Source organism: Rhinopithecus bieti, unplaced genomic scaffold, assembly GCF_001698545.2.
Source record: "Rhinopithecus bieti isolate Rb0 unplaced genomic scaffold, ASM169854v2 scaffold_56246, whole genome shotgun sequence".
Taxonomy (NCBI): Eukaryota; Metazoa; Chordata; class Mammalia; order Primates; family Cercopithecidae; genus Rhinopithecus; species Rhinopithecus bieti.
Window position 1 is genome coordinate 686,901 of NW_016821943.1, and position 19,873 is coordinate 706,773.

At 51.7% G+C, this 19,873-nt stretch overlaps 1 protein-coding gene across 7 annotated transcripts in view; it reads right to left on the reverse strand.

Annotated features, from left to right (window-relative positions):
- The window catches only part of PASK (PAS domain containing serine/threonine kinase), a 52,079-nt gene that overhangs the window by 28,732 nt on the left and 3,474 nt on the right, over nucleotides 1–19,873 (reverse strand). For 6 of the 7 annotated variants that reach the window (XR_001883118.1, XM_017860676.1, XM_017860677.1 and 3 more), the window contains exons 2-9: nucleotides 15,940–16,177; nucleotides 13,366–13,598; nucleotides 12,446–12,616; nucleotides 11,420–11,560; nucleotides 10,703–10,837; nucleotides 8,235–8,495; nucleotides 6,898–7,066; nucleotides 3,840–3,996 (exon numbers count right to left, since the gene is read on the reverse strand). Coding sequence is in view for 6 of the 7 variants with exons in the window: in XM_017860676.1 (XP_017716165.1) it covers nucleotides 3,840–3,996; nucleotides 6,898–7,066; nucleotides 8,235–8,495; nucleotides 10,703–10,837; nucleotides 11,420–11,560; nucleotides 12,446–12,616; nucleotides 13,366–13,598; nucleotides 15,940–16,135 (1,463 nt within the window). In the remaining variant the exon portion in view is untranslated. Of the gene's footprint in view, nucleotides 1–3,839; nucleotides 3,997–6,897; nucleotides 7,067–8,234; nucleotides 8,496–10,702; nucleotides 10,838–11,419; nucleotides 11,561–12,445; nucleotides 12,617–13,365; nucleotides 13,599–15,939; nucleotides 16,207–19,873 lie in introns of all 7 variants that reach the window. The other variant, XM_017860675.1, reaches the window with a different exon arrangement.

The window sequence follows — 19,873 nt, forward strand, 5'->3', positions numbered from 1 at the left end:
CTCCCATCTCTCTCTCCCCTGCACCTCCCTCTCCCTCTCTATCCATCCCATGCTTGAGACAAACCCCATGCAAATGCTAGAAAACCGCACATCCTCCTGCAGGACCAGGTAAGGCAGGAGGCCAATGCACACCACAAGGGTCTCATAAAGTCCCTTGCCAAAGAGTCTGGGCAACTTCTGGGGCTCAGTCTGGACACACAGCTGAGGCCCCTGGGCAGCCCTGCATCTTCACCCATGCTCTTGGGGCCTGAGTAGCGGACTGCTGCAGCCTCAGCACCCGTTCTCCTCTCCGCGGTCACCTGGGTCCACGGCCCTTCCATCAAAACCCTTGGGCCAGATGTGTCTGGGGATTTCGGAAAAGTCATATGGCCACTTGCTAGGGAGACCCCAGCAGGCTGGAGAGGGCCTCATGGGCATCCACTGCCCTGTGTCTGCAGCAAGGCCTCTGAATACTCAAACTGCAGAGGTCAAGGCAAAGCCATGAACAGCTCCACGCGCGCTCAGGGCCACTTCGACCATCCAATGCTTTTAGCATCAATTCTAAGAAAAATATTTCAGTGTTGGGGGCATTTTGGGTTTCACAATTTTGGCTAAGAGATTGTGAAACTGTGGATCTCTGACTTTCAGCAGGACAGCAACTCAGGAAACACGAGGACATCCTCCAGCTGCCCTGGCAGCCAGGCATCACCATGCCACTCAGTTCTGGCCAGCATGCAGTCAGGGCATGAAGGATGTGATCTGCCAAGTGCACACAGTCCCTTGAGCTGCTGGGACCTCAACCCAGGGCAGCCCCAGGGACCACAGGTCCTCCACTGGGGATGCACCAGGGCCTGGCCTCTGTGGAGATCCGAGACCCCCACCTGCTGTCTGAGCACATCACTTGGGGTCTCTTCTAGTACCTGATCCACAGTCTAACAATTCACTCAGCTTCAGCATCCATTTGCTAACAATCAGACTGCACTCCCAGGATTACCAGGAAAACTAAAGGAGACAACTTATGAGGAAGTTGTCTAAATCCCTAGAACCTAAATCCCTAGAACACAAAAGCACTCCGTACAGCTCACCTCCTTCCTTCATGCTTCCTACCCCTGTTCTCTCTTACTGTTTCAGCTTATTGTCCTGACCAGACCACGGTTCTCAGGAAGACACCTCAAGTCTTCTGCAATGCTCATTTGTTGAATAAGTGAACGAGTGAGTGACTGAGCAGCTGAATGAATGGATAAATCTCTATAGTCATAACTGCACTAGATGTGTAGTAGATGCTAATCAAACTCTTAGAACTATGACATCCAAAAACATCCAATCCAATAGAAAGACTAGGAATTGGCTGATCTTGGCCAACTCCCTTGGTACAACCAAGTCCTGGCAGATGAGTTGTGTCCAAGGTCCTGAGGAGAGCAACGGGCCACGTGGCCTCTGTCTGCCGAGATGTCCCAGACAAGGGGAGCACTGGCAAGGGGGCCCAGCCGCTAGTGCTGTGAGCACCCACGGGCCAGACTTGGGCCCTCAACGACAGCCACCCCATTTCAGCTTGGTGGCACCTCTGGAGAGGTGCACATAGCAATATTATTCATAGTAATATTGAAAACTCACATGTGTTGAGCACCTGCTCTGTTCCACACAGTGGAAGGAGAGCAAGTAGAGCCAACAGCTGCTCTCTCATGTCACTGAACATGGACACACAGTGGCAAGTGGAAAATCAGGGAGGCTAAGCAAACAAGAGAAAGCACCAGCACGTCGGCCAGTGGGACAGTGGCTCATGAGCTAGGATGCCATCCAGGAGCCTTCGGTTCCGAGGGGGCCTGTAGAGGAAGATCTGCAGGACATGCATGTGCATACACATACACACATTTACGACAGTGTGCACGGTATAATCCCAGCCGTGCTAAGAGAAAGAAGCAGTTACATGTGAGCACACATATGCACACACACACACATAAAATTATAATATACAACTATAGTTGAATGCACAGAAGAAGGCCTGGAAGGTTCTAACTGCTGACTGCGGTCCCCTGGGGGAAAGAGTGGGATTGGAGGAGGGGGATTGGAAGACGGCCAAGGGAACTGTCACTTTTACCATTATTCTTCTATAATTAAAAAAAACACATATTCATATATTACATATTTTTAAACATACGTATTTTATATGTATCTATTACATATTTTTAAAAATAATTTCAAGACTAGAAAACACAGGGCCGGGCGCAAGTGGGCTCAGCCTTAATTCCACAGCACTTTTGGGAGGCCGGAGGCGGAAGCGGTCACAGGTCAGGAGATCAAGACCGTCCTGGCTAACACGGTGAAACCCCGTTCTTACTAAAGTACAAAACACTACCGGGCGAAGGTGGTGGGCGCCTGTAATCCCAGGGCTACTCGGGAGGCTGAGGCAGGGAGAACGGCGTGAACCCGGGAGGCGGAGCTTGCAGTGAGCTGAGATCACAACCGCTGCACTCCAGCTTGGGCGACAGAGCGAGACTCTGTCTCAAAAAAAAAAAAAAAAAGAAAACACAACAAGGTGGATAAATATCACAGACACAGCGATGAGCAGAAGGTAGACAGAAGGAAATGGTGCATCAGGCTCGACGTCAGGCAGTCTAACCTCCGCCCTGACCCAGGGCAGCAGGGCGTAGGGGGCACGGTGCAGGAAGGGACCCAGGGTCTGCAGGCAGCCAAGAAAGGGTCCTGGACCACCTGGGCACCTACAGTTTGGGTACCTTTACTGCAAACTGTGCATAAAAAAAGATTCTGGGCCGGGTGCAGTGGCTCACCCCTGTAATCCCAGCACTTTGAGAGGCCAAGGTGGGTGGATCATGAGGTCAAGGGATTGAGACCAGTCTGGCCAACACGGTGAAACCCCGTCTCTAGTAAAAATACAAAAATTAAACAGGCGTGGTGGCAGGCGCCTGTAGTTCCAGCTACTCAGGAGTGTAAGGCAGGAGAATCGCTTGAACCCAGGGGGCAGAGGTTGCAGAGAACCAAGATCACATCACTGCACTCCAGCCTGGGCGGTTGAGTGAGACTGTATCAAAAAAAAAAAAAAAAAAAGATTCTGAAGAAGAAAATGGGTTAAAAACACACACACATGCTATGCACAATAGGACTATGAAAATAGAACAAGTTTTTATTTCTACTTTTCCAAATGTTCCTAATTCTCTAATATAAACTTCTTTAACTCTAAATAGAATATTTTAAAATATGCAAAGAGAACAGATTCGTATGACTTTGAAAATGATAAAATTAATCCCAGCACTTTGGGAGGCCGAAGCAGGCAGATCAAGAGGTCAGGAAATTGAGACCATCCTGGCCAACACGGTGAAGCCCTGTCTCTACTGAAAAAAAATACAAAAAATTAACCGGGCGTGGTGGCAGGCACCTGTAGTCCTAGCTACTTGGGAGGCTGAGGCAGGAGAATGGCATGAACCCGGGAAGCAGAGCTTGCGGTGAGCTGAGATGGCACCACTGCACTCCAGCCTGGGCTACAGAACGAGACTGTGTCTCAAAAAAAAAAAATAAAAGAAAATGATAAAATTATGATATGTTTTCATCAGTTCTCTGAAATCTACCTAAACAATCTGGAACTCTCCACAGACTGCTTCCTTATCCCTCCAGTCAGATAGTAACACCACGGTACCCTCCCATACCGGCTGATAAGGACTCAGCCAGGCAGCGCAGAAAACCCAGCTGTCACTGTGTGTAGAACAGAGCAGGCGCTCAACACATGTGAGTTTTCAATATTACTATGAATAATAGGCTGAATATTTCTCTCTGACATGTTCCTCATTCACTTACCATCTGCCTGGCCTTTTACTAAACCTGCAACCTCCCACCAAGGGACTTACCCTGGAGCAGGCTGAGGAGAGAGGCAGGAAAGGAGCTGGCTTCCAGTCCCCAGATCAGTCTGAGTCCCGGTGAAGATGTCTTGGCTTTCCACTAGCTTCTGGGTCTCATCTTGGGGCACAATGTGGCCATCAGCAAACACGACATCGATCCTTGGATCTGGCAGCAACACCAAAAAAGAGTGTGTGCTCTTTACAGACACTCCCTAAAACGAATCTGCTCATTTGCCTGGAACTCACTGAGGTTCCTTTACAGCATTACCAGCATTGACCACTTTTCACCACCCCAGGCGTCCCAGGTTCAAACCAGCATCCTCTCTCTGCCTCCTGTCTCCCTGCTGCTTAGCCCAGGACACCCGCAGCCAGCTTTCATGATCCTATTAACACCCAAGTAAGAGCACGGCCCTCATCTGCTGACAACCCTCCAACAGCTCCCATCTGACTCTGGGTAGAAGTCAAAGTCTTGGCCATGGCCCCCCAACCCTGTGGCCTCACTCCCCCAGGTCTCTCCACCTGGCCCTCTCTGGCCAGCTATCCCCGCCTCCCTGCCATACCTGAAGTATTAGAGGCCTTGGGATCGTGGCTCCTGATCCCAGAAACACTGTACCTGGCTATCTACAAGGCTTCCCTGGGCCTCCTGGGCCCCCAAGTCTAAGACTGCACGCCCTCTTTGCCTTCCTCCTGAGCTCTGGCCGCTTCCTGGGCTCCACGTGTCACCTGGCTTCCTCCAGGCCCCATGAGGGCAGGGGTGTTTGCCCGCAACGCAGCCTGGCACATGGTAGGGGATGAGTGTCTCTTGGTTACATGAGAGAAAGCAGCCTGCATTAGGAAGGACCCTGGGAGGCCGGGCACGGTGGCTCACACCTGTAATCCCAGCACTCTGAGAGGCCGAGGCAGGTGGATCACCTGAGGTTGGGAGTTGGAGACCAGCCTGACCAACATGGAGAAACCCCGTCCTACTAAAAATAAAAACTTAGCCGGGTGTGGTGGTACATGCCTGTAATCCCAGCTACTCGGGAGGCTGAGACAGGAGAATCACTTGAACCCAGGAGGCAGAGGTTGCAGTGAGACGAAATGGTGCCACTGCACTCCAGCCTCAGCAACAAGAGCGAAACTCCATCTCAAAAAAAAGAAAAAGAAGGACCCAGGGGAAAAACCCTAGCCCCAAGCCAAGGGAAGCCTGCTCCATGACCAGGACTGTTGGGTGGTTCGGCATAACTTCTCCGAGAGGCATTTTTGACAATAACTAGCAAAAGTGTTCATTCCCTGAAACCAGAAATTCCACTTCTAAGTATTCATCCTCAGGAAGCAATGTGAGAGGCACAGAAATGCTGTGATCCCCTCCCCCAACCACCAAATATCCGACAAAGAGCGTGCACCAAACACACAGGCGTGCGCGCACAGGTCAGGATTTGGAATTCTGGAAAAAGGGGAAGGGGAATATCATCAGTGCCAGAGGAAAAAGCTCGTATAAAGGATAGATTTTGAGATAGAAAAACCCAGACACGATGAGGGGAACCACATGCTAAGGAAAGCAGGGATTGTAAGGAGAACCAACAGCCTAACAAAGCATCTTTTAAAACAAATGTTATAATCCAGCTTCTAATGCCCCAGGCGAGACCCTGTGGGGAAGGAGGCTGGGGGCGTGTGCCAAAGAACTCACTGGAAGCCCAGAAAGCTTGTCTGGGTGAGTGAGTGTCTGACGGTGAATGTTTATCTCACAAGGCCGGTCAGTCCCGTGAAGCTGTAGTTTTCCTCAGTGACTGTATTAAATCCACTTTCGCACTCATTCAATACCCGAGTGACCGCGTGCAGGACAACCTCGCAAGCCAGCACCTGCTGACCCACCTGGCCCCACCACGATGCAAAGCCCCGACGCGGCTGTGCTTTCTGCCAGCACGGGCCTCTCTCTCTCTATCTCACGCCCACTGTGTCCTTCCATAGAACAGAGACCCCCCACCCGACGCCCCTGCCACACCATCACCCAGATCCTTGAGCCCCAGCCTGGCCCAGGACTCCAGAACTACACCCAGTGAGTCCATGCTCCAGGGGGGCAGAGCCCATGGAGGCAGAGTCCCGGGGTCCCCACCAGGGCAGAGCCAGGGACAGGGTGCACCCCCACCCCATGCTTGTCAACAAAAAAGTGAGCACTGTGGAAGCAGCCAGGGGCCTGCTCCTTACCAGGAGCTCAGGCATGGGCCCTGCCAGGACATCAGTGGGTTCCACTGCCCCCCACTGCTCCCAGCCAGAGTGGGTCCCTCGGGACAGGAAGCAGTGTGCTTGTCTTCACATGCCACACACCTAAGACTGTGCATATGAAAGGGACTCGGGAGTATTTGTTGAAATAATTTAAAATGTTAAATTAAAACTATTTGGGATAAATATAATTAAACCAGGAAATACTGGTAGAACATTCGATTTAGGAATTGCAGTCAACCCTTAGTAGACTCAGGGGATGGGTTCCAGGACCCCCAGAATGCCAAAATCCAAGCACCCTCAAGTCCCACAGCCCACCCCACGGAACGGAGGTGCACGGCGGTCAGCCCTCCATATACGCCAACTTCACCTCCCACCAAACACTGGATTTCTGAGGTTGAAAAGAATCCGTGTGTAAGTGGACCCTCCAATGTCAAAGCCAGTTGTTCAAGGGTCAGCTGTAATCCGATTTGCTACATGGATTCACTCAAACTACACGAAGCTATATAAGTTTACTTAGAAAAGACAAGACTGTCAGTTAGCTGTGTCTCGGATATTAAGACTGTCAGTTAGCTGTGTCTCCGATGATGTGTCTCGGATATTATGGACACAGGTGATACAATCTTGGGGGGTTTTCTATTCTTCTTCTCTATGCTCATACATTTGTAAGAATAACCTGTCACAGCCCCTGAGACAGAGAGGAACATCAAACCAGGAAACAGTCACCCCCACTCCGCGCCCCCAGCACCCCTGAGCCTCTGGAGGGGCCATAGCTCCTGTTCCTCCCAGCCCTGTCTCAGAGGCACGGGGCTGTCTGGGGCTTAGCAGCTGCAGGCGCATTCAGGAGGAGGAGGACGTGTCTTACCCTGGGCCCCCTCAGCGGGGTCCTGGCCCTGCCATGGGTCCAAGGTTTTCTCCCCACACCCACTCTCATCACCGACATCCAGACAGCTGACCAGGTCTGGGAGCTGTAATGAGCTGTCGTACGCAAGGTCCATGTAGCTGTAGAAACCAGGAATCAGGAAAGTGATATTCTAGAAAACAAAGTGGGGACATTTCAGAACCTGGAGGATCCACACTGACCCACTGGACCATCCCCCTGGGGGAGGAATGAACACAAGGAGAGCCAGTTCCTGAGGGTTCACCCTCAAGGTCGGGAGAGGCCTCGGGCCAAATGTCCCTCGACACACCTGAAGCCCCGCTGACGCTCAACATGTAATTCATGATTTTTCCCCTTTTCTTTTTTTTTTTTGAGACGGAGTCTTGCTCTGTCACCCAGGCTGGAGTGTAGTGGAGCTATCTCAGCTCACTGCAAGCTCCGCCTCCCGGGTTCACACCATTCTCATGCCTCAGCCTCCCAAGTAGCTGGGACTACAGGCTACCTGACACCACACCTGGCTAATTTTTTGTACTTTTAGTAGAGACAGAGTTTCACCATGTTAGCCAAGATGGTCTTGATCTCCTGACCTCGTGATTCACCTGCCTCGGCCTCCCAAAGTGCTGGGATTACAGGCGTGAGCCACTGTGCCCGGCCCCTTTTCTTAAGTAAAACGTAAAAACATAGTCTGCAGCAAGTTACAGCGACATCGACACATCTTTGGAGCAGACACCTGGCCTTTGGCCCCATGTTTACATGGATCTGGGAGCCTATGTCTGCAAGCCTCACCTCACATGGCTCACTAGTGGCCGGAACAGTGACGTGTGCCCAGGACAGAAGGACTGTGGGGCCTCCCAGGCCAGGAGCTGCTCTGACAGATGCTTCCTCAAAGCTATGGGACACTGCCCACAGCATCCAGGAAGAACGCTAACTGCTTTTTAACTAACTTAAATTTAACTTAACTACAACTTAGCTTAGCTGCTTTTTATTATTTCTACTAGGGTGAGAAATGAACCCCCGCAGTTGTGTCGTAAACCCTGGTCCATCAGTCAGACCAGATCTCTAGGGCTTCGAGGCACGGTGCTCCTCTCCCTCCCTCCAACGGTGGCTGCTGGGGAGGGGTGGAGAGGAAGGAGCTTGGCAGCTGTGAGCAGGGACCTCCCTCAGCAGGGACCTCCCTCCCTGGACCCAAGGTCCCTCCTGGGTAAAGGTGCGAGCTGGAGAGCTTGCCGGGCGCGAGGCCTGTGCCACACGCAAGCCTGCACTGCAGAGCACAGCAGCTTCTTCGGAGGGAACGGGGAGTCAGGTGCCCAGGGCAACCCCACCTTGCCCAGGAGCTCGGTCTTTCCGTAACCAAACAGCGTCAGTGCGAAGCTATGGTTGATGCCGTGGATGGTCCCATCTGGCAGGAGGGTGATGAGGCCGCTGATGGTGCAGAACACCCAGATAGATGCCCAGTAGCCCCTTGCAGGGGCCGCCTCACTGGTAGTCGCCTCCTCACTGTTGGGTTGGGATTTCAGTTTTAAGCTCAGAGGGAAGGTGGTGCCGTCCCGGGCTCTTCCAACAGACCTCTGAATCTTGAGATTCTGAAAGAAAGGCTTGTCGTTTAGCTCAAGCCGTGTTTCACATGGACAGAGCACTGAATCTGTGCTGCATCCGACCTGACTTCTACCCCACATGTCATCAGGGAAGGTCCCCAGGACATCTCACACCCATACTGCTCTGCCTTCCTCTCCTCCCGGGCCCGCCTGGCCCAGGAAAGAGCCCTTCTGTGGGTGGGGAGGACTCAGTGTCCAGAGCCGCCCCAGGCACAGCGACCCCAGGGCAAGTGAGACACCCCTACTGAGGGGGCCGGGCACCAGCAGGGAGGGAGGGAGGGAGGACTGTGGGGCTCAGGCTCGGGGCTCAACCACGTCACTGGCAACTGCCATCCTTGCTCTGGCCCCAGGATACTGGCCCCACAGGCTGCACCGCACCAGCTGTGCATCTGTGGATGTGTTCTCCCACCCCTCTCAGCCTTGGGCAATGTCCCAGCTTCCACCTCTGTGGGTGGCCCAGTCCCTCCCTCCATCCTCACCCCTCCTGCCTGGGGGGCAGTGGTTCCCACTGTCGCTCAGCTCTCAGCGGCCTTCTCGGCTCCCCCATCACTCACACAACCAGACCCCTGTACTGCATTCCCTCTGCTTTAAGTACTTGGAATGCACTCGGTTTCCCAACTAAATCCTGATGAATGCAGCACTCCAAACCAAAGTTTGCTTGTTTGAGACGGAGTCTCACTCTGTCGTCCAGGCTGGAGTGCAGTGACACAATCTTGGTGCACTGCAACCTCCACCTCCAGGTTCAAGCAATTCTCCTGCCTCAGCCGCCTGAGTCGCTGGGATTACAGGCGCCTGCTACCACACCCACCTAATTTTTGTATTTTTAGTACAGATGGGGTTTCACCATGTTGGCCAGGCTGGTCTCAAACTCCTGACCTCAGGTGATCCTCCGGCCTCAGCCTCCCAAAGTGCTGGGATTACAGGCATGAGCCACCGCGCCCAGCCCAAACCAAAAATTTTTAAGTTTCTTCCCTTTATAGTTACAAGATGGCAAACTGGATTTAGGCCTGTGTGTCTGCCCTTGTTTAAAGGTTCACCCTGTAAAATGAGAGAACTGGAGGGGCCTGTGTCGGAGGCAGGCAGGGCAGCTCATCTACCCTGTCTTGAACATAGCATTGCCCCTAGTCAAGGTCAGAACTCAAGACCCCAGGCTCCCTGTGGCAAACACAGGCCCTGACCCAGTTCTGCTGAACCTCACATGGCCACAGGCCCCAGTGAGCCAGCCAAGGAATGAGCGGGACATAGGGTCCCCTTTCCATGGCTCAAAGGGTCTGTCTCGATTTGCCGCTGCGGGGTGTTAGGTGGCTCCAGTGTGGGGCTACTAGGAACAGTGCTGCTGCTGAGAACACGCTCACGCATGTTTTCCAGCGCACATTCCTTTGAACACATGGCTCAGACGGGTCAGAGGTTTGCTTCTGCTCAGACTCGGCAGATGCTGCCCAGCAGCCTCCCGGAGTAGTGGCACCGGCTGATGCTCCTGCCCGCTCTGAGGCCCAAGTGGCTACTGCTTTAGAGCAAAGGGCACAGAGAGAACAAACGTGGCGGGGAGCAGGGCTTTCAACCAAGCTGGGAAGCTTAAAATAGTAAATGACAGGCTCAGAGGGTGAAGGTCTTGGTTTAAGGCAAGACAGAAAAGTGGGGAGTTCCTGTGGATGTCCTGAAAAGATCTACTTCTTACAGCCCCAGAGCTGACTTCAGCCAAAACCAACTGTCCTGCCCCACCCTGCAGGCTGTTGGGGTGTGACATCAGTTCAGCTCAAGTAATGGGGTCCCCTGTGTGAAAGCCACACACTAGGTGGGAAACAGGCAATCTGGAGGATTCAGATGACGACTGAAGCCTCAGATCATACCTCCACTGCCCTCCAACGCTGCTCTCGCAGCCCCCGATCGGCTGACAAGGCCGTCCTGCTCTGAGGGGAAACCCGACAATCAGCTAGTCCTCCCTGAAGACAGATCCCAACACATGCCCCCAGCAGGCTCCAGGGACAAGACTCAGGGGACAGGAGTGGTCAGCTGGGAGACCACATAGGCTCCCGCCCTTGGTCAAGGCCTCAGCGCACAGGAAGCTCAAAACTGACCACATCCCACCCTCAAGGCCGCCCCTGCCTTCCGAAACCCTTGGTCTACGTCTCTGGATATGGATTCAGAGCTAAGAACTCAACCCATCACACAGTGCAGGAGGTCAGGAGCCCTACCTTTGGGATGTGCTGGCCAGAAGGAGGGAGCTGCACAGAAGGGATCAGGTCTGTGATGTGCTGCCCAGCCATGTCCTCCCCAGACACGTACCCGTGAAGATGAGCAAAGAGACTGTCACATGACGTGATGATGCCCTGGAGGAAAAGCCCAGTGCTTATCCTAAAAGCTTCTTGTGCTCCAGCTGTAAATTTCACTAAGCTTCAATATTTTCTAACTAAGCTTGCTTATTTTCATAAGCAAGACCCCAACATGATTTCTCCATCGGAAGTGCAAGAGACATACACACATGAATTGGATAAGAGTATCACCATCTTTCTCCTTCTACCAGAGATGTACCTAACTTGTGGGCTTTCTTGTGCTTCAGGAGCCTGGCCCACACCACAGCTCATTAATGACATCCCAGTTCACACGTGAGGGCTGCCCCTAATGCCAGCTGCTATTCCGGGGGTTTGACACATATTATCTCATTTAAATGTTGAAACAACCTTATGAGGAGTTATGATTATGCCCCGGTTTATAGGTGAGGAACTGAAGTATGGGAGGTTCGTTCCCTGCCCAAGCATACACAATCAGTGAGGGCACCACTGGGCACACCCTCCAGGCTCCTCATCCTCTCTTCCTTCCCAAAAGAATGAGACAGGGACCAGCACTTGCTGAAGAGGAGAACAACGCCGGCTCCAGCATCTGTGAGACATGAGGCAAAGTTGCACACTCACATCACTCTGGAAAGCAACCCAGGTCGAGACCCTCTCCACGGGCTCCAGGACTACCACGCAGCACAGGTGGTGTTCCTGCCGCATCCTCTTCATCCACACAGACACTGGAATCTTCTCCCCACTACGGCTGATGACGTCCACCTGTGGAGACAGGTTCGCACCTGCATGCCATGGACCCAAAAGACCAGTCTGGGTGGAGCACCCACCTCCAGGAGGCCCAAACTCCAGGCACTGCAACGTTTTCAACTTCTGCTTACCTGTCCTTCATTTCAGAAATTTACCAAAGCACAAACAAGATTTCTGATACTGAACATTAAAATCTCCAAGTGCAAGTTTTATCAAGAGAGTTGATTTCATTCTCAGTTCATGGTAATATTGCAGGGTGAAAAAAGCAGTATCTGTTATTTCTTAAAGAAACAGACACCAACACATGGTGAATATCTTCATTTTTTTCTTCTTAGTAGTCAGTTGCTTGAACCAGTGATTTTCTGATACAATTGGTGCTAAGCTTTTTCCATGCTTTGGGCTCAGTCCTCCACATCCAACTTAGCTCACCTGTCCATGTCCAGGTTGGACACATGGCACAGGTGAGAGAATCAACACTGTCTGGGGAACCACTTCCAGGCCCACAGCCCTGCCCACTCCCACAAACACCAAACAGAATGTAAAAATCAAGAGACAATAAAACCATAATACTCTTGAGAATCTGATGTGGTGCCCAGCAGGACTACAAAACACTAGTGAAGCTATAGCCCTCAAACAAAGCAAGGGCCACCCACGACACCCCCCGGGAGTCCAGCCACAGCCACAGTGTCCATTCCTGTGACGATTCGTTTTAAAGGGCCCCACCCCACTGTAGCTAAAGCAGGGGAACGGCACCTGGGATGACATTTTCAGCTGAAGAAGCTGAGGTGCCCTAGTGCCACCCAACCCCCAGCAGAGCTCCTAGTGGGGAACACTGAGCTCTTCCTGCCGTACGCTGCTGGTCTTGAGGCCAGACTGAGCTCTGCACCCGCACCCACTCACCACCGTGCCGAACACCACCGCAGCGTGGCCGTCAGCCTCCATATGCTCCTCGCTGAGGGCCTCAACCACATCGGAATCTGACCTCAGAAAGAACTGCGTGAGCTTCTGGCCAATCAGGTCCTGGCTGCTGTACCCCAGGAGCCTGCAAGCTTTGTCGTTAGCAACCAGGATCTGAGGAATCACAAAGAGGAACAAGGATGCAGACATCCCCAGCAGCTCCACCAGCTGCCGAGAACAGCCCAGGAGGACCACACAGAAGTCGGCCTTTTCCTGACAGATAGGGTCTCACTCTTGCCCAGGCTGGAGTGCAGTGGTGCAATCGTAGCTCATTGCAGCCTTGAACTCCTGGGCTCAAGTGATCCTCCTGCCTCAGCCTCCCTGGTAGCTGGGACTACAGGTGTGTGCCACCACACCTGGCTAATTTCTTTGTAGAGATGGGATCTTGCTGTTGCCCAGGCTGGTCTTGAACTCCTGGGCTCAAGCGATCTTCCCACCTCCCAAAGTGCCCAAATGTTTTTCTAATTGCATTAAAACACACGAATCCGGCCGGGCGCGGTGGCTCAAGCCTGTAATCCCAGCACTTTGGGAGGCCGAGACGGGCGGATCACGAGGTCAGGAGATCGAGACCATCCTGGCTAACACGGTGAAACCCCGTCTCTACTAAAAAATACAAAAAACTAGCCGGGCGAGGTGGCAGGCGCCTGTAGTCCCAGCTACTCGGGAGATTGAGGCAGGAGAATGGTGTAAACCCGAGAGGTGGAGCTTGCAGTGAGCTGAGATCCGGCCACTGCACTCCAGCCTGGGTGACAGAGCGAGACTCCGTCTCAAAAAAAAAAAAAAAAAAACACACGAATCCCAGGTTTAAGGCACAAACCCCAAATCCACATCTATACAGCTGGATCTAAAACAGAAGCAAATACCTCTGTGGTCTTGGCATCGACAGTGAAGATGGCCTTGTTAGGGTTGCACACAGGGGCCGGAAGCAGGGGTGAGGACCACCCTGAGGACAGTCCCCGCAGCAGGGAGCAGCAGGACACACTGCCCCCAGGCCCGGCCGGGTCCGTGGGCTCGGGGGCGGCAGGGCAGTGCAGTTTACTTGTACAAATATTCTGGGCAGCCAGTGATGACAGACAGTAGGAGCTCCATCTGTCTTCTGAAAAGAGAAGCGAAACAAAGCTTTAGACTTCACACAGCTGCCAGAGTCCACCTTCTGAAACAGCAAAGCACACAGCCCTTGCCCTTAACTCCTGCAAAAAGATCTAAGGATTAAGTCAGTCTGCACAGCTAACACACACTCTCATCGTGTGTCTGAACATGGTCCCCAGAATCCACTGAGGCAACCACCAGGTCCACTCGGAAGCATGAACAGCACAAGATCAACACTTCTGTGTCTAAATTACACTCAAAGCCAGGTGTGCCTATAATCCCAGCTCTTTGGGAGGCTGAGGCAGGAAGGCTGCTTGAGTTCAGGAATTCAAGACCAACCTGGGCAACACGGCGAGACCCGGTCCCTACTAAAATAAAATTTTAAAATTAGTTGGGCATGGTGGTGTGCCCCCACAGTCCTATCTATTCAGGAGGCTAAGGCAGGAGGATTGCCGGAGCCCAGGAGTTTGAGACTGCAGTGAGCTATGATTGCGCCACTGCACTCCAGCCTGAGCAACAGAGTGAGACCTTGTCTCAAAAACCAAAACAGCTTAATCACATTCAAAGGTCCCTTCCTTCCCACTGTCTGTCCTTCGTCAGTCATTCCAAGACCCCACAGCTACTCCGGCAGGTGCCCCATCACTTACTCCTTGGAGGCGTCCTTCGATTCAAGAGCTCCTTGTGCAGCGTTCTCACTCTCAGCAATGCCTCCGATGGCTCCCAAAACCCTCAGCCCAGTCATTCCTCAGACCTCACCCTCCTCCCACACCACCTTCCTTGGGTACCTGGGCTCCCCCACCTCCCACCCTCTCACCTCTCAGTGACCCTGGTTCCATCTCACCCATTCCTCGGTAGCTTTAAATATATCTAAACTAGAAATGCACTGAAGACTCCCACACTCACGCCTCCAGCCCGGACCTCCCACGGCCCACTCCCCCTCTTCCCTATCTCAGGAGACACCAGCTGCCTTCTTCCAGAGCTCAAAACCAAGCACCCAAGACCTGGCCCTTCCATTTCTCTCCCATCCTCCCCTCCGTGTCCTTTATCCAGGAACCCTGACTTTCTCAGTGAGTGGCCTGACCGCAACCATTCTCTGAGGCTGGAAACCACATGGCCATCCAACCACTCTCTCACCCCTCCTCTTCCTAGACAGCAGTCACCAAGCGCAGCTCCTCCTCCTGTCTCAAGGCCCTGTGCCTCTGGCTCCCACCCCTGTTCCTCATGCAGCCACCAGAATGATGCTCCAAAACAGGAACACACCTGTCAACACTCACTGAGAACGTTCCTGATCAGCGCCTGGGTGAAGCCCACTCCCAAGGGCACCGCATGCCTCCCAGCCCAGCCCTCCCTGCAGTAACCCGGGCGCTCTCCACAGGGCCCTCCGCTCTCCACCCTCATAAAATTTCTGAACACACAATAGCTAAGAGTCAAACTGGGATTAGAGACCCCACTATGCTTAGCCTTAAACTTCAATAGTTAGAACAACAAAACTACTCGCCAGAATACTACAAGCAACAGCTTAAAATTCAAAGGACTTGGCGGTGCTTCACATCCCTTTAGAAGAGCCTGTTCTATAATCGATAAACTCCGATCCACCCCACCATCTCTTGCTCAGCCTATATACCGCCATCCTCAGCAAACCCTGATAAAGGCCACGAAGCAAGCACAAATGCCACCGAGACACCCCAGTGCACAAGCTCAGCTCCAGCACCCTCCTCCTCCAGTGTTGAAGTGCTCGTCGGCCTGGAGACCAAGACCCCCAGCCGTTTTCTGCACACAGAGCCGTTTCCTGCAGCTCTGTGCCCCACTTCCCCATTTTCCAGGTCTACCCCCACTTCAAGCACACAGCATCAGACAGCCCCTCAAAGGCAAGTGGCGCTTTCTTCCTCACCATGGCCCAGACCCTTGGGGTGCTTAGACATAGGAGGCACCAACAGACTTTTGCCCCATGATTCTTGGTCCACTAGCTAAACTGCATTTAGCTCAGTAAATGCATGAGCAAAGCGGAATTTCCCTAGTAAAATAGCCTAACCTAGAAGAGCGTTCTCACACACTCTGAAGTAAGAAATAACATTTTGCTGTAACTTGACCCTGAAATGTGAAGGTTGAGTTCCACCTGCTGCCTGAACAGAAGCGCCAGATGCCTGGGAATCACAGCAGAGCAAAAGCAGCAGGAAGGGTCCAGCCGCAGTCACCTGCCGGCGCGAGCCGAGCACCTAAACCATGAACTTTTCTCTGCAGACACAGAGTGACTTTAACCACTGGTGAGAAGGTTTCCGTGAGAACACAGAGCAACTCCACATTTGTATTTCTGTGCACTAAGGCCTGCAATGGTCGAAGGTCATTACCGGACAGCGCCGTCCTGCTCTGGCAGAGTCTGGAAAGCCCATTCCTTCTGCTCGGATGTCTGTGGGCTGAGGAAAACGACTTGCTGGGCTTGGCAGTGGTCTGTGCAGCTGGGCCCTCTGCTGGCACTGGCAAGGGGAGGCTCTGGGAAAAGCATCTCTGGTCCTCTTCAAAGGCCGTTAAGCCCCTGTCCTCCATGGGAAGAAGGGAGGCCAATTGCCAAGCTTCCACCTCTAACAACTAGAAAACAACGTGAAGCTGATTAACATCTGCAAAGCAAAAACATAAAGACAGTTTAACCAACTAATTTGTAATGCTGAGTTCAGCTCAGCCCCAAAAGACATACACCCCCAACGGCCATCCCAGGTCAGAACCTGTGATGGGAGAACGCTCGGCCCAAAGTGGTGCTAAAAGTTCTTTCCGGGCTGGACGCAGTGGCTCACGCCTGTCATCCCAGCACTTTGGGAGGCTGAGGCGGGCGGATCACGAGGTCAGGAGGTCGAGACCATCCTAACACCGTGAAACTCCGTCTCCACTAAAAATACAAAAAATTAGCCAGGCGTGGTGGCGGGTGCCTGTAGTCCCAGCTACTCAGGAGGCTGAGGCAGGAGAATGGCGTGAACCCGGGAGGCAGAGCTTGCAGTGAGCCAAGATCAAACCACTGCATTCCAGCCTGGGCGATAGAGTGAGACTCTGTCTCTAAAAAAAAGAAGCTCTTTCCAAGAAAAATACATAGGAAGATATGGGAAAGAGGGAAGGAGAGAGAGAGGAAAACAAAGAACAGGGTGGGAAGGAGTCATGAGGGAAGGCAGGGGCTGCAAGTACACACCAACTGAAAACACTCCTAGGTCACGATGAACCCATCAGCATGGGGGGCTGCACAGCTCCCATGGTACCAGCTTTCCCCTAAACAGTGAGTCCTGACCATCTGACCAGCTGCACACAGAATCACCTGGGCGCTGCCAACAAGTGAGGTCACAGGGGCCATGGCCAAGAGGCCACGTCTCCTAGAGATAGGCCTGGCACCAGAGATTTGTCTTTTTAGCTTTTCTCTTATACATGATTCAAATGCTGATACAGGGTGGAAATACAGGGAAATCTCACATACTCTTCACTGAGTTCCCTCTCATGGTGACATCTTACAGGAGAGTGTCACAGCCAGGAAACTGACTTGATACCATCCATCAGCACCATCCAGATTTCAAGGCATTTACCTGTACGTGTGGGTGTGCATGTGTGTGTGCACGTGCATGTGTGAGTGTACACGAGTGTGCATGTGTGTGTATGCACGTGCGTGCGTGTCCATGCGTGTGTGCGCGCATGAGTGTGTGTGCGCGTGTATGTCCGTGCGAGTGCATGCGCATGTGCACGTGACCATCTGTGTGCCTGTGTGTGTGCACGTGTCCATGCGTGTGTGTGCACGTGAGCCTGTGTTCCATGCCGTCTTGTCACATGTATACATTCATGTGACCACCCTGCAGAGTGGAGACACTGAAGACTTCCATCCTGCATCCTGTCCTCATGGCCAAACTCAACAAAAAGAGCCCTTCAAGCAAGACTTCCTCTACTGGAAGGAAGCCCCCACCTGATCATCCAGGCTTTAAACACAAGAGGAGGCTGTGGCCAATACCAGAACCATGGCTGGAGTTTCCTCCATAAAATGAGGAGACCCTGGGGCCAAGGCACGACCACCGAGACCCCATATCCCCTCTTCTGGACCACCTTCTGGGTATCCAGAACCCCAGGGTTCCAACCAAAGGGTCTGGTGCCCACTTCTAAGACCTACACAGGCCCCTTTCCACCCAGGTCCTCCCACACCGGCACACCTGGACCCGTGAACTGGCTGAGGAGCAGCCTTCCAGGAATAGCGAGCTTGGACAAGCTAGCAGGATGCCCGCACGAGGCTCTTCCAAGACAAGGCAGGCCTGGCGTGGAGAGGAAAGGGGAGCCGGCCCTCCCAACACCACCTCTTCCAGTATGGAACTCCGAGGAGTCCCCACCCCTTGACTTATCCTAGCATCTGGTGACTGCTGGCCATCTTTGGTGTTTTTGACTTGTGGCTGCATCACTCCAGTCTCTGCCTTCACCATCACAGAGCTTTCTCCCTGTTTGTATGTATCTTCACATGGCCTTTTTTTTTTTTTTTTTTTTTTTAACTAGGAGATGAGGTCTCACTATGTTGCCCAGGGCATAAAAGACCTGATCCGTGGAAGTCAAAGTACTAAACTTTTTAGCCAGGCAGGCCTCATGGCCTGCACCTATAGTCCCCAGCCACTCTAGAAGCTAAGGCAGGAGAGTTGCTTGAGCCCAGGGAGATGGAGGCCAGCCTAGGCAACAAAGCAAGACCTGTCAAACCAAATAAAATATAAAATAAAATCACTAAGTTTTTAGAAGAGGCTATCTGTAAGACTTTGGAGTAGGAAAGTTTTCTTAAACAAGGCACAGAAAATTCTAGTTATAAAATAAGATTAATAAATTTAACATTAAAATTGAGAACACATCACACCTGTAATCCCAGCACTTTGGGAGGCCAAGGCAGGAGGATCACGAGGTCAAGAGATCGAGACTATCCTGGCCAACATGGCGAAACCCCATCTCTACTAAAAATACAAAAATTAGCTGGGCGTGGTGGCACGCAACTGTAGTCCCAGCTACTCAGGAGGCAGAGGCAGGAGAATCGCTTAAACCTGGGAGGTGGAGGTTGCAATGAGCCAAGATCATGCCACTGCATTCCAGCCTGGTGACACAGCAAGACTCCATCTCAAAAAAAAAAAAAAAAAAAGAGAACACAGGTTCACAAAGAATACCATAAAGAAAAAGAATGAGCCACAATTTGGGAGAAGAGATTTGCCACATACATAACCAACAGAAAATTAATATCCAGAATAACTTTAAAAGATAAACTATTTAAAGTTTAAACATTTTTTAAAGACACATGGCCCAATAGAAAAATGACAAGAAATAGGAACAAGCGTTGTACAGGAGAGGAAATCCTAATCATGATAATGTTATACATACTAAGTCAGCAGAAATTAAGAATCTAATAATACCCAATGTCAAAAAGGATTTGGATCAACAGGAATTACATCTTAATACATTAACATAATCTCTTTAGAAAACAATTCAAGTCAAACATTTGTCTATATGGACACAGCACTTTCCACTTAGATTTATATTCCAGAGAAATTCTTGCACATAGATAAGAAGACACAAGAATGTCCGGGACAGTATGGTTCTCAATGGCAAAGATAGGCAGGAAAAAAGGAGGGAAGAAAGGGAGGGAGCGAGGGAGGAAGCGAGGGAGGGAGGAAAAAAAAGAAATGAAATCCAAATACTCATCAACAAGAAGATAGATTTTAAATTCTGGTATATTCATACCACCAATCACAGCAGTGAAAACAAATGAACTACACACAAGGGTGAATCTTAGCCATACATGAGTGGAAAAAATCAAGTTTCAGAAGACAATCAGCAGGAGGATTCCTGTCATGAAATAATCTAAATAAGCAGTTCAGGGAAACACACCTATGTGATTAAACTACTTCTTAAACAAGAGGCTGGTAAACCTAAACTTCAGGCAGGTGTTCCCTCTGGGTCAGGCAGGTGCTAGAGTGGGGAAGAGGCACAAGGGTACAGGTTCCCTGATTTCCTAATTTCGGTGAAGGGTTCAAATGCATCCACTCTGCTGATACAATTCATGACTAACATTGCCTTTATTCCTTTGTATGACTCAACTGATACAGCCAAAAAATTTAGAGATGTTCTACACGCAAATCCAGTCTAGGACCCTAGAAGGCAAAGGCTCTGCAAACCTGCAGATGTGTATGAGGCTAGAAAGAAACTACATACGGGGTTTGGGGTTCGAGTGTGCAGCTTTCCTACAAGCAGCAACGCTGAATGGGACATTTAGTCACAGGTTTACATCTCCTTCTCTAA